Raw genomic sequence first — 12,032 nt, forward strand, 5'->3', positions numbered from 1 at the left:
CTACCCTGCCTTGCTACCTCAGGGCCTTTGTTCTCACCAATTCTTCAGCCTTCACCTCTGTCCAATCTCTTCTGCACCCCCACCCAAAGCCCCGTAGTATATGCCCTGTAATATTACTGTTTAGATTTCTGACCCAACTCTTCGACCAGACTAGAGGTTCCCTAGAGAGAGAGGGGTCATGACGTCTTCATCTCTGCATCCCTCACTGCACTTAACATAGTACCTGGGGCACAGTAAGGCTCAATGAGTACATAAAAGAATACTTCAATAAGATTTTGTCTGGCTGACAGAAGATCTAGTTCCTAAATTCAGAAACTGAACTTTCTAGGAAACATTAGTCAGCTGGTCACATTCCTTTTCCTAAATTTGAGTTTCTGTAAAAGCCCCTTTCAACCACAGTGTGAAGATACCCGAATTTCTGTAAAGGAACAAAATGAGAATTGAGTAATCAGTCATTGGTTAGTAAACAATTCCAAGTCTAAAGAACCGAGCTTTCCACACAGAAGTGTGTATATATTCCCGGTTCAGTGTTAAATGTATACTGAGCACTCAAACACATTAAGGTGTAGGGTACCCAAGGGAAATTAGTGGACAATTTGTAAAAACCTCATCCTTTCTCATAGTGGTAAGCATGTGGTTCTGAGAAACAGAAGGGAAGGAGAGACAAGGAAGAAGAGCGAACTGAAGGTTAAGACAATTATAGTTTCTTGGTGAGGAAAAAGGGTAGAAGGCTGTTGACTAAGATACAAAGGGAGGCAGGGATTGTAAGAACACACTTCAGGACTCCCTCAAGCACCAAACTAGCCACCAACATTCACTAAGCACACCTGGACAGACTGTCAACTGGGGAGTGGTTGTCTCCTCACTGTTCTGGATGCCTCGGGGGTCATCCCCCATGTGAGGCCCAGGCCTCTCACTAATCCCTGGTACCCTGATGCCACAAAGCCTCTACTGTGGAAGTAATCCTCACGTCTTTTCTTCCCTGAGCCTTGATTCCAGAATATTTTTGTTGTGCTACACCTGCCCTCGAGAGCACCACCCAGATTCCCCTCCCCCTTGGGCTACTGCTCTTCTCGCCTCCTGTCACATTCCGTAAGGATACGTTAACTGCACCACAAGTTGTGGTAAGGACACATTATACAAAGGTCAAGTGTTGTCTGTCAATTCTCATGATGACTCCCACTAACAGGTCCCGGCAAGACAACATCTCTCACCTGACAATTCCCTGGACTGCACGGACTCTCCAGATTTTTCTTCACGCTCAGAGTAACGCCGAGCACCATTCTTAGGAATCCAGACTTCTTGAAGTTCTAGACTGTCTTCCTCATCATCACTCTCTGAATCATGAACAGTAATTGGGGTTGGTTTTACAACACGCTGAAGACCACTGGGTCCTAAAACACAAAAGCACAGGCCGAACAGTTACTTTTTGCCAAGAAGAAAGGCTGTCACTTTAAGTACTGTTTCCAAGGATCTGGACTCACGGAGATGCTATGGCTCTAAGTAGCCTCTCTTACCACTCACATTAACGGAATATACGCTTGGATAAGATACTGGGAAGCACTTTAAAATTTAAAGCATTATGAAAACCTTGAGTATGATTAATATGCCAACCAACAGTATGCATTTCTAAAGGCAGATCAAGACAGAAGATCGTACAGCAGCCACCTTCAGGACCTTCACTATTTGAAAAAGTCACATAAATCATCCTAAAAATAATCCTATTGAAAAAATAGGCTATTCTCCCAATTTTGCAAATGTATGAATGAAGACAAAGGAAATGAGGCCGAACCTCAGACACCTACAGGACTGGTGAGAAGTCTCTGCCTTCTTTAACTGAGCATCACACTATCTCACTGGATATATCAGGTATGTTCTTGAAAGGCTCGATGCATGTTACGGTTGGGTTATTTGAGTATCTGCATTTATGTAAAAAATGTTTTCTCTGTTTGGTAGTATACCTTAAAAACGTTTAGTTCTTATGACCCAATTCTCTCTGAAAAATGACTTAAGTTCACTCCACCGATAAAATGTAAGCTCCAAGGAACCTTGCCTGTCTTGTTCCTGTTACACTGTACAATGCCTGGCCCAGAGTAATACTCAGTTAATATTTGTTGAATAAGTGACTGCATCTGTAAGACACTTAAAACAAGGACAGTTAAAATATTTTCAATTCAAAGACAAGGTGGCATTCCAACAGACCAGGAGTGCAAAAATTTGAGCTGTAATTTCAGTTCTGTCCCCTGATGACCGGGGGAGTGGTCTTAAACGAGTTATGCAAATTCATTCTGAAACACTATTAGTTTCTCCACCTGTAAAATGCAGGGTTGTATAAGGTCATCTTCCGGGGCCTTATGACTCTATGGCCTGCCGTAAGTCACCCAACGGCAAATGGAGACTAGATCTTGCTCTGTTAACTAAACTGGGTCAACCTCTCCACTCCTGCTCCTCCCCACCAAAATGAAGGGAGAGAGAGGACAAGCAAAATACTTAATCAGGTCATTTACTTTCTCCATCACAATTTGAGGGCTGTCTTTCTACATAAACACGCATGTGTGAACACCAATATAGAAAGAGGAGTTGTTACCACAGTTACACAAAATAACTAACCAGACCTTAGTAAGATACATAAATGTGCAGCAAGACCACCACTCTAACACAGGCAGGCCTCAATAATAAATAGCATATAACACATCGCTAGCTACAATATTAAAAAACAAATCACGCTGAGTGCTTTACTTTCATTAGAGTCAGGCCTGCGTTTTCATAACCACGAATGTGGGAGTCACAGGATTACCTGCTTGCTCCTCGTCAACATCCACAGGGATGACCGCCTGACTGCGAGCTGCCGTCTCCCGTCCGCTCGCAGCCACCACCTCTCCGTCTTCTGGCACCATGTCTTCCATCTCATTCAATGCTTTAACAAAAATAAACACAAAGTGAAACAGGAGAGGTCTACAAAAACCACCACAGCAGGCAAGTCTGGGGCACCCCAGAGAAATGAACGGCCCTGTGATTATTAGGCCCACTCGGGAAGGACAGCCTGTAACTGGGCTTCGTGAGACCGACGTGAACAAGGAGCACTCAGTTATTCCGTGGGACAGGAAATCACGATGGGAAAGGAGCACGTGGGGGAGCGAGTCCATCACCGGAGGACGAGAGCAGGGAGAACGGCACACAGCCGGCAGAAGAAAAGCACCACGTTCATTCCTGAAGAGGTTGACAGGAATGGTCTATGAGGCAGCTGTGTGCCAGCTACTGGAAGCCTTATGATCATTTTACAAGCGATGATAGTACCTGCCAGCTGAAACCACGACGTATTGGGCAAGCACGCTCAAACTGTACGTGTCCTCTCCTACTCTCTGGAGGCTGTGGTATCATTTTTGGCTAACACGTGACAAGGATTACCAACAAATAAACTAAGTGCACTTTGAAATTTTAGTACCACTCAGATGTTTGGCATCAAAGAATTCGTGGCAGTTACTAATGCCTCTCCGTGAATGAGAATGTGTGATTTTATTTACATTTTCCCAGAAGACGAGCGCAGTTTCAGACCAATAACCTCAATCAGTTTATCCTCTTAAGATAAAATGGTCACTTTTCCAAGAGGACCCTAAATAAAAGAATTCCTGGGTTTGCCAGCTTTTTACAAGATTAAATTCAAATCCCTCAAGTCAGCATTCAAGGCCGTCCATCTAGTGCCCTCTTACAGCCTAAGCCCGTATGCCTGATCTCAGATTGAGTCAGGATAACAGCAGTACCATCCTTCACATTACAGCTCGGCCACGACACAGGGCAGCAGAGACTGTGTCCACCCTGTTCGTCACTGTATCCTCAGTACCTAGGGGTGCTCAATGACTATGGCTGGCAAATCAATCAACCAACCAACCATCTGGGTGAAATGAACAAACCAACAAAGAGAAAACAAGATCCTGTTCCTGAAAGAACTAAACAATCTACTTAGGTAGACAAGACAAACTCATACAGTCAACAAGGCAAAATAGGATTATGACAGAAGACACCATTCAGCTAGGTGTCTCTGGAATATACAACTGTGAAATCTGAGATTTTATGGGGACAGTGGGATTTGCTTTGGTCTTTAATATACACTAAAACACATTCCCCCCCTATGTCCGGCCCCCCATCTCCAATTCCTGCCCAGCTCTAGCCCTCAATATTCTACATTTAGTGCCCAAAGGTGGGCTGACCTTGCATACAAACCTGTCATGATAAAAGACCAATCAATTTTCTTCATTTAATTCTTATGAGCAATTATGAACAGCAGTTGGTAATCAACGTGTCCATACTCTAACCTTACTTATTTCTTAAAGCAATCTTGTAAGGGCACTATTATTAGTCTCCTGTATGCACAATTAAGGAAAAGGTTAGTAATCTGCTAGGATTTGAACTGAGGTGTTTCCTGAACCTATAATATACGGACAGTGAGTAAATGGAGAATTTATAGTCCCTGCTCTCAAAGAGAATGCACACATTCTAACAGAGATGTCGGAAATGCAGAATAAGGTCAGAAGAGACTTGCTAAGTGCTAAAAAAGTCCAACTGCAAGGGGAATAATGACAAAAAAAGGAACAACTGGTTTTCCTGGTGGGCAGGGAAGTTTTCACTGATAAGAAGTGATACTTCCTATACACCAGGATGCAGGTTACATCTTCCTGGAGAGTAAGTATCCCGGTGATAAAAAAGAAAAAGTGTTTGTGTTGAGATGAGGGTGTAAGAGCAAACAAGGCTAAACAGGTAGCCTGGACCCCAAATTGTGAAAAGCTTAGAAAGCCTCGCTGAAAAGCTTACAATGATTTCTCCCAGACAGAGGTGAACCATCAGAGAAGTACATTCCTATGTCCATGTGATAAGGTTTTTTAGGTGTTTAATATCATATCCAAAAGTTACTTTATACTTAATTTCTTTCATGATCTTCATTCATTTGAGTATTTATTAAGCATCTACCACAACGTGCTACTGTTCCCAGGGGCGAAGAAACAGTGATTATATTCAAGATCTCTATTCTCATGGAGGTTACTCTAATTGGGGAAAGGAAGAACTATTAATAAACAATAATAAAGAGATCTGATAGTAATATTTAATGTAACAAAAGAGAATAAATTGGTGGCTACTTAAGGTGGAAAGTTGGTCAGCAGGTACAAACTCCTGACGGCAAGTCATGAGGATGTGACCGATGTACAGCATGGTGGCTACAGCTAATACTGTACTGCATATGTCAAAGTCACTGACAGAATAGATCCTAGCATTTCTCGTCACAAGAAAAAGGCTGTAATGATGTATGGTGGCAGATGTCTACTAGACTTATTGTGGTGATCATTTCACAACATATTTGTAAGTATCATCATGTGGTACACCTGAAACTAGCATGCCAATTGTAACTTAATTAATAAAAAGGTGGTACGGAAAGATATCTCTGAGATTAACATTTAAACTAAGACCTAATACCAAGAAGGAACCAGCCATGCAAAGATGGAGGGAGGGCCATCCTGAGAGGCAGCAGTTAGTGTAACAGGTGGTGCGAGCCTGGCTCGCAACAAGTGTGGTGGGTGAGGTGGGGAGAAGCACGAGGTGAGGACAGGCCAGATCACGTAGGGTTTTATGGCCCAAATCAAGAAACCGGATTTTTTTCCTAAGGCAATAGGAAGCTACTAGAAAGTCTGAAGAAAGGGAGCCATGTCACCTGGTAGATGGTTTTTTTTTTTACATTTATTTATTTTTGATAGAGAGACAGAGCACAAGTGGGGAAGGGGCAGAGAGAGAAGAACACAGAATCCAAAGCAGGCTCAGGGCTCCGAGCTGTCAGCACAGAGCCCGACGCGGGACTCGAACTCACAAGCCGTGAGATCATGACCTGAGCCCAAGTCAAAGTCGTACGCTTAACTGAATGAGCCACCGAGGCGCCCTGTCTGGTGTATGTTCTAACAAGACTGCCCTTGCTGCTCTAAGACTTAATTTTAGCTGATCAAGAGAGAAAGCAGGGAGACCAGTCTGAGAGGTATTAAAGCCTGACGTGGCACAGTGGTGGTACAATGGGCAAGGAGAATGGAGAACAAATGGGGAGATTTTTAGAAGACAGTAACAAGTCCTTGTCATAGAGAGCAAGGAGGTGGTGATAAAGAAAAGAGAGGACATGATTCTTGGTTTAGATGCTTTTGTGTCATGATATTTTATCATCAGGGCAGTACATTTTTTTCAGAATGATTTTAACTTACAGAAATTATGTAAACAATCTTTTAATCAAATATCAACGTTTACCAAACGTTTTGTTCAGCTGAAATGTTATCTCGGTTGTAAAAAATCCTGTTACAAAACATAGTCATAAACCTTAACGGATCTGAGCTGTTTTTACAGATATATAACTGGTCTCTTTTATATAAAACCTGATTAGAAATTTATAACCTTTATTAAATGTTGTAAAAATAAAGGAGAACTCACTGCCTTTTAACAAAATGATTTTATATGTAACCATTTCTAGTATCAGAAATATTTAGTGGTTAACAGTTATCTGCCCAAAATATAAAATAAAATGCATTTACTGTGATTTTTTTTTTTTAACATTGTAGCTCATTCTCGGGCTTCAAATATAAGGATTTTCCAAAAATTAATGGTTCTCAAATGGCGGCTCCAGACCAGCAGCATTAGCCTCACTCGGGAACTTGTTAGAAATGAAAGTTATCTGGCCCCACCCAGCCCTACTAGCTTGGACCCTCTGAAGGCTAAGCCCAGCAACCTGTGTTCTGACAAGTCTTCCAGGTAATCCTGATGCACTAAGGTTTGAGAACCACTGCCAAAAACAAAGGCTGCAGAACAGTTTCACTTAGATTAATTTAGGTTAATGGAGGGCAGAGGGCAGTGGTGAAGGAAGGGAGCAGGGTACACAATTTTTTTTTTAAATTTTTTTTCAACGTTTTTATTTATTTTTGGGACAGAGAGAGACAGAGCATGAACGGGGGAGGGGCAGAGAGAGAGGGAGACACAGAATCGGAAACAGGCTCCAGGCTCTGAGCCATCAGCCCAGAGCCCGACGCGGGGCTTGAACTCACGGACCGCAAGATCGTGACCTGGCTGAAGTTGGATGCTTAACCGACTGCGCCACCCAGGCGCCCCCACAATTTTTAAAAGTAGGTAAGTACCTGGGATTTATGTGTTAAATCAAGATAGAAATTTGGTAAAATGATATATAGGCAAAACTATGCTTTGTAGTTATAATTACTTCAAAGGTAATTATATTAAAGCAATTTGGCAACATGTGTTAGCAATTACAGAAGCATGATTTTGACACATGGTAATTTTATGTTAGGCAAATTACTAAAATATGGACACCTACTCCTGTTTCAGAGTGTTGTAAAATGCAGGTAATGAACTTACATTTTCAATTAACATAACTAGCCCATAATAAAGCATTCTAAATCTTAAGAATTTTGGAAGCGCAAATATAAGAATAATATTCTTATCAAATTAGAATGTTCTGATAAGTCAATACAGTACTCTACAAGCAATAAAATCATTTTCTGAAGCCCTACATCACCTTAATGATAATGTTCACTGAAAAACAGGATTATAGGAGTTTATAAACAAAGACACTTAACTTATGCAAATTAAATGGCTTTTAAAATTCTACAATGCCCTTCTTTTAAACTCTGCTACTCCATGCAAGCTGATGAAGTTTAAATACCACAAGACAGTAAAGAGTGGGGGCCTCTGCTTCATTCTGGGGTTGTTCCAAAAACCAAGTAGTGGCCCATGCATGAAGACTTTTCAAATTGTAAATTGAGTTAAATCAACATGTCAATACCACTTTCAAAACTCAAGTAATTTTTAAGCTACTGTTAAGTTCGCATGTAGAGTAGAAGCATCAATGTCAGTCATTTCAACAAATGCTAAGTCCCACTCCCTGTACTGCTATTTAAATTATTTTTTTCTTCACTTCTTTTTTATTTGGAATCTTTCCACTTCTGGTTTTGATCAAAAGTCACATCCCAGCTCCTTATTTCTTACTTAAAAGAATCAAACTGGTAAATAATACAGTAACAAATACAAATAAATATTTTGCCAACTCAGAGATGTGTGGAACCAATGTATATGACCATCGGCATTTCTCTACAAGTGCTGCCATCATCTTTGGTGTTCCTGGCCTTCCTCTGGTTGAAACTGTTTGATTCTTCAATCTCGGCATTTCTGTATTCATGCCTTTTGCTTCTTAGCCTTTCATGGCATTTGAAGATAGAGTACCTGACAACACTATACCTCAAAATGTGGTCTGTATGCAAGTGTCTCATCTCCTGAGATCTTAGTTTCACATGTTAGTAAGGTTCCACTGCTCTCTCATGAACCAAATACAGTGTTCTTGCACACGTTTTGATTTCTGCTGCACCAATATGTGATTTCATAATGGAAGGCATTCTCCATTCTGTACTGAGAAGCCTATGGCCATGTAACTTCCTGGAGACTATCATCTGTCCAGTGCCTCCACTCCAACCACAATGGGGTCCCTAGGATTTGGGGAGGTCTGCACTGCGGTTGCTGTAACAGTTTCTCATGGATGGTCTGTGTCCTCTGAAGTCCAGGTCCTCATGGTGCTATGTGATGGTACTTAGGGACAAGAAGGCAAAGAGACAATACCTGGCCTCACTCTCCCTCCTTCAGTCCTAGCACCTGCTGACTCTGCACTTTTGTTTTTGTATTTTGCGGGGAGGATGTCAGGGGAGAGATTTAACCCTAAGTTTAAAATTCCTAAAAGTACTCATGTAGAAATAAAAAGGATAAAGTTGTACATAACTGTAAATTACCTCAAGAAGTAAGAAGATTGAATCTAGAAATAAAGGCTAGGAATTCGTTAGCATATAGTTGGTACCGAAGCTGGGGGTGAGTGAGCTCATCTAGAGAAAATGTGTAGAGAGAGACAGACAGATGGAGAGTCAAAGTAGAGAAGGTGCCGCAGGCAAAGGAAACTGAGCAGACACGTCCAGTGAGACACTAGGAAAACCAGGAAGATGGTTTCAGAGATGCCAAGAGTTATCTAAGGAAGGAAGCAGTGGACAAGAATGACAAATGCTGCTGAGATGTTAAATAAGATGCAAGTGGAGAAATGACCATCATCTTTCTTAACAGAACCACTGGTGACTTTACCGAGAGCCAAAATGGAGAGTTCTGCAGAAAACATGTGCGGTGAGAAAGTGAAGACAATGCCTACAGATGACTCTTCAGTCGGGACCTATATTCTTGGAGCAATCCCAAAGGGAAGCGTGCTCAACACACAGTGTGCTTTCATGATGAAAGCACTTACAGAACCTCAGGGCACCCTATTTCTCATTAATTACTGTGTCCAAGAAAATGAGCAAAAGGACAACGCTAACAAGATGGCGTGGAGAGATTCTTTTTCCAGTTCTTGAGGGTCAACCGGGAAACCGGAAAACGTGGTAAGAACACAACTTCCCTTCATCCTCACTCACCAACAGAGGGGCAGATGAAGCCTAAGAACACAGGTGTTTAGTCAATACTGAAGAGCTGCATGGATAATTACGTTAAGTGAATCCAACAGGTCTTTATTAGCTCAGGTACCTAATATGTTGGGTGGCTGTTGAGACTTAATGATGAAAGGCAAGTGAGAGGTGCCCAACACAATATCTAGCACGTGACTGGTATTCATTTTTGTCAGATCTAGGAACATCCAAAAATAGTCTCCACAATGAAATTCAATTTACGTATTTATCGGTCAGGGAGATAGAATGGGATGCTCTTTTGCCCAAATCCTGAAAGTTAAATTTCAGTTAAGCCAGGCCTCTAAGGCTCACTGTACCCAAATTCCACAGCATTGATGCGTCCTTCCCATTCTGTATGCACCCTTACAGATTTTACGGACGAGAGGCAGCATGGCTTTGAAACGAATAAGCAGACAGGCACATTTCATCCACCACCCACCCCATCTGCCTCGTCAACCAGGTCCCCACAATGTGTAAAGTGACAAACTGAAACGGGGGAAGAAGGGAACAGAACAGGGTCAGTCAGAGAAATATAATCCAAAGTAAAAATCATTTCTGTTTGGAGCTCACAAAAGATCTGGGTTACCGTCGGCTGCAAACTGCTGCTCTCCTGGCTGCAGGTCTGGCCGGAAGTCGTTCTCCTCATCGGAGTCATCTGGATGATGGTGATTGTTATCGTGGATGTTGGCATTATTCTGGGCATTATTGTCATTGTCATTGTTGGAGTTCTGGTTGCTAACAAGGGCCGAGGAAACCCCGATTCCTGTGCCTGCACTTAGACCAACTCGAGCACAGCCCTAAGGCAAGACGAAACCACGTGCGTGTTCATTGAAGTTAGTACAGAACACTTCATTTTTAACATTCATCTTTATGGAAGAATATTTACATAGCACGACTTTCACATATGCATAAAGGACCTTATTAAAGGCAAGCAAGATGAAGTGTTATCAGTCTGGATCTATAGGTGATGAAATGCACAGTGGAAAGAGGTCTGTGCTATAGCTGCGACCTGAAACCCCACATTCTAACCTCAAATCCTGAGCCTCCCCCCACTATATTGTACTGCTTCCAACAGTGGGAATGTGACCATTAAGAACTGAGGAGAGAGGCTCCTGGGTGGCTCAGTTGGTTAAGCATCAGACTTCAGCTTAGGTCATGATCTCACGGTTTGTGGGTTCGAGCCCTGTGTCGGGCTCTGTGCTGACAGCTCAGAGCCTGGAGACTGCTTTGGATTCTGGGTCTCCCTCTCTCTCTGCTCCTCCCCAGTTTGCACTCTGTCTCTCTCAAATAAATAAACATTAAAAAAAAAAAATTAAGAACTGAGAAGAGAAAAAAAAAACTGAGGAGAGAGAAGATAATTAGTTGAAACATCAAGTTTTTATACAGGGCGAATGAAGTGTTATTTGTGAAGTAGTTTAAAAATAACATTCTGAACAACTAGACAATCTCAGATTTTTCAGGATATGCACAGGAAAGAGAACAGCAAAGTAAAACATTTCCAAAATAAATCCCTAATCCTTATTTATATCTGAGGTTTTTTTTTTTTTTTTTTTTAATGTTTATTTATTTTGAGAGAGAGCATGAGTACAAGCAGGGGAGAGAGGCAAAGAGAGAAAAAGAGAGAGAATCTCAAGCAGGTTCCATACTATCAGCACAGAGCCTGACACAACTGGGGGTCAGGGGGAGGCTCGATCTCACAAACCACGAGATCTTGACCTGGGGCCAAAATCAAGAGTCAGGCACCTAACCTACTTGAGACACCCAGGCACCCCATATATTTGAGGTTCCTAAGTAAAGATTTATTCTCCCAACTAACTGAGTAATAAATTTGGCTTGGCTCAAATTTCCACCATTGCTTTTACCTTAACCTTGTTTGTAGAACTGACGGAGACAGCTTTCCACTTACATTTTCCTTCCCCTTCTCTGGAGACCCCTTACCAGAACAAGGGACCATGTAACACTATAACCTTTATGCCTTCACTGAAGCTAGCAGTAAAAAGTCTAATTATAATGTAAAGGCATATTATTAGAAAATCACTTAGGTTTTGTGTTTTTCCTTGAGTATTAGAACAAATAAAAAATCCCACAAATGTGACTTACTTTGGGTGGCTCACGAAACATCTGGTCTAGCGAAATAAACTCCAGGCTGGGCAACAATTCAATAAACTGGCCAAAGGAGTCCAGCTTCAAAGCGTGGCACCGCACTAAGTTGATATCAACCAATCGAGTCCATCTTGAGTGGTCTGTTGGAGAAATGGCACGGCCAGAGAATTTAACATTTTCTCCACTACAGATGAATTTTGCTATAGGTCACAAATACTTTCCAATCCTTTTTCTTTAAAGAACTTTGCTCTTCTCTCATGATCTCAAAAACTTGTTGACTAACCTATGATGTTTCCTTACCTAATTTCACTGTGAGAACTACATGGCTTGGGAACCATTAACTGGAAACCAAGTCAGCCTTGATTTAAAATGTGATCCATTCAACAACCTACAGGCCTCTTCAACAATAGGACACTAGTTAAAAAG

General features: G+C 41.8%; 1 protein-coding gene and 1 long non-coding RNA gene across 9 annotated transcripts in view; one reads left to right on the plus strand and one right to left on the minus strand.

Annotated features, from left to right (window-relative positions):
* FBXO38 (F-box protein 38) overlaps nucleotides 1-12,032 on the minus strand; it is a 56,376-nt gene that overhangs the window by 13,832 nt on the left and 30,512 nt on the right. For all 8 annotated transcript variants that reach the window (XM_043598452.1, XM_043598424.1, XM_043598400.1 and 5 more), the window contains 4 exons: nucleotides 11,604-11,746; nucleotides 10,090-10,300; nucleotides 2,798-2,917; nucleotides 1,215-1,394 (listed from right to left, as the gene is read on the minus strand). In XM_043598452.1, the coding sequence (XP_043454387.1) occupies nucleotides 1,215-1,394; nucleotides 2,798-2,917; nucleotides 10,090-10,300; nucleotides 11,604-11,746 (654 nt within the window). The remainder of the gene's footprint in view (nucleotides 1-1,214; nucleotides 1,395-2,797; nucleotides 2,918-10,089; nucleotides 10,301-11,603; nucleotides 11,747-12,032) is intronic.
* On the plus strand, nucleotides 8,455-9,198 carry LOC122493830. Its single transcript, XR_006300047.1, has 2 exons — nucleotides 8,455-8,566; nucleotides 9,133-9,198. It is a non-coding gene; the product is annotated as an uncharacterized LOC122493830 (long non-coding RNA).

Source organism: Prionailurus bengalensis, chromosome A1 (genome assembly GCF_016509475.1).
Source record: "Prionailurus bengalensis isolate Pbe53 chromosome A1, Fcat_Pben_1.1_paternal_pri, whole genome shotgun sequence".
Classification (NCBI taxonomy): Eukaryota; Metazoa; Chordata; class Mammalia; order Carnivora; family Felidae; genus Prionailurus; species Prionailurus bengalensis.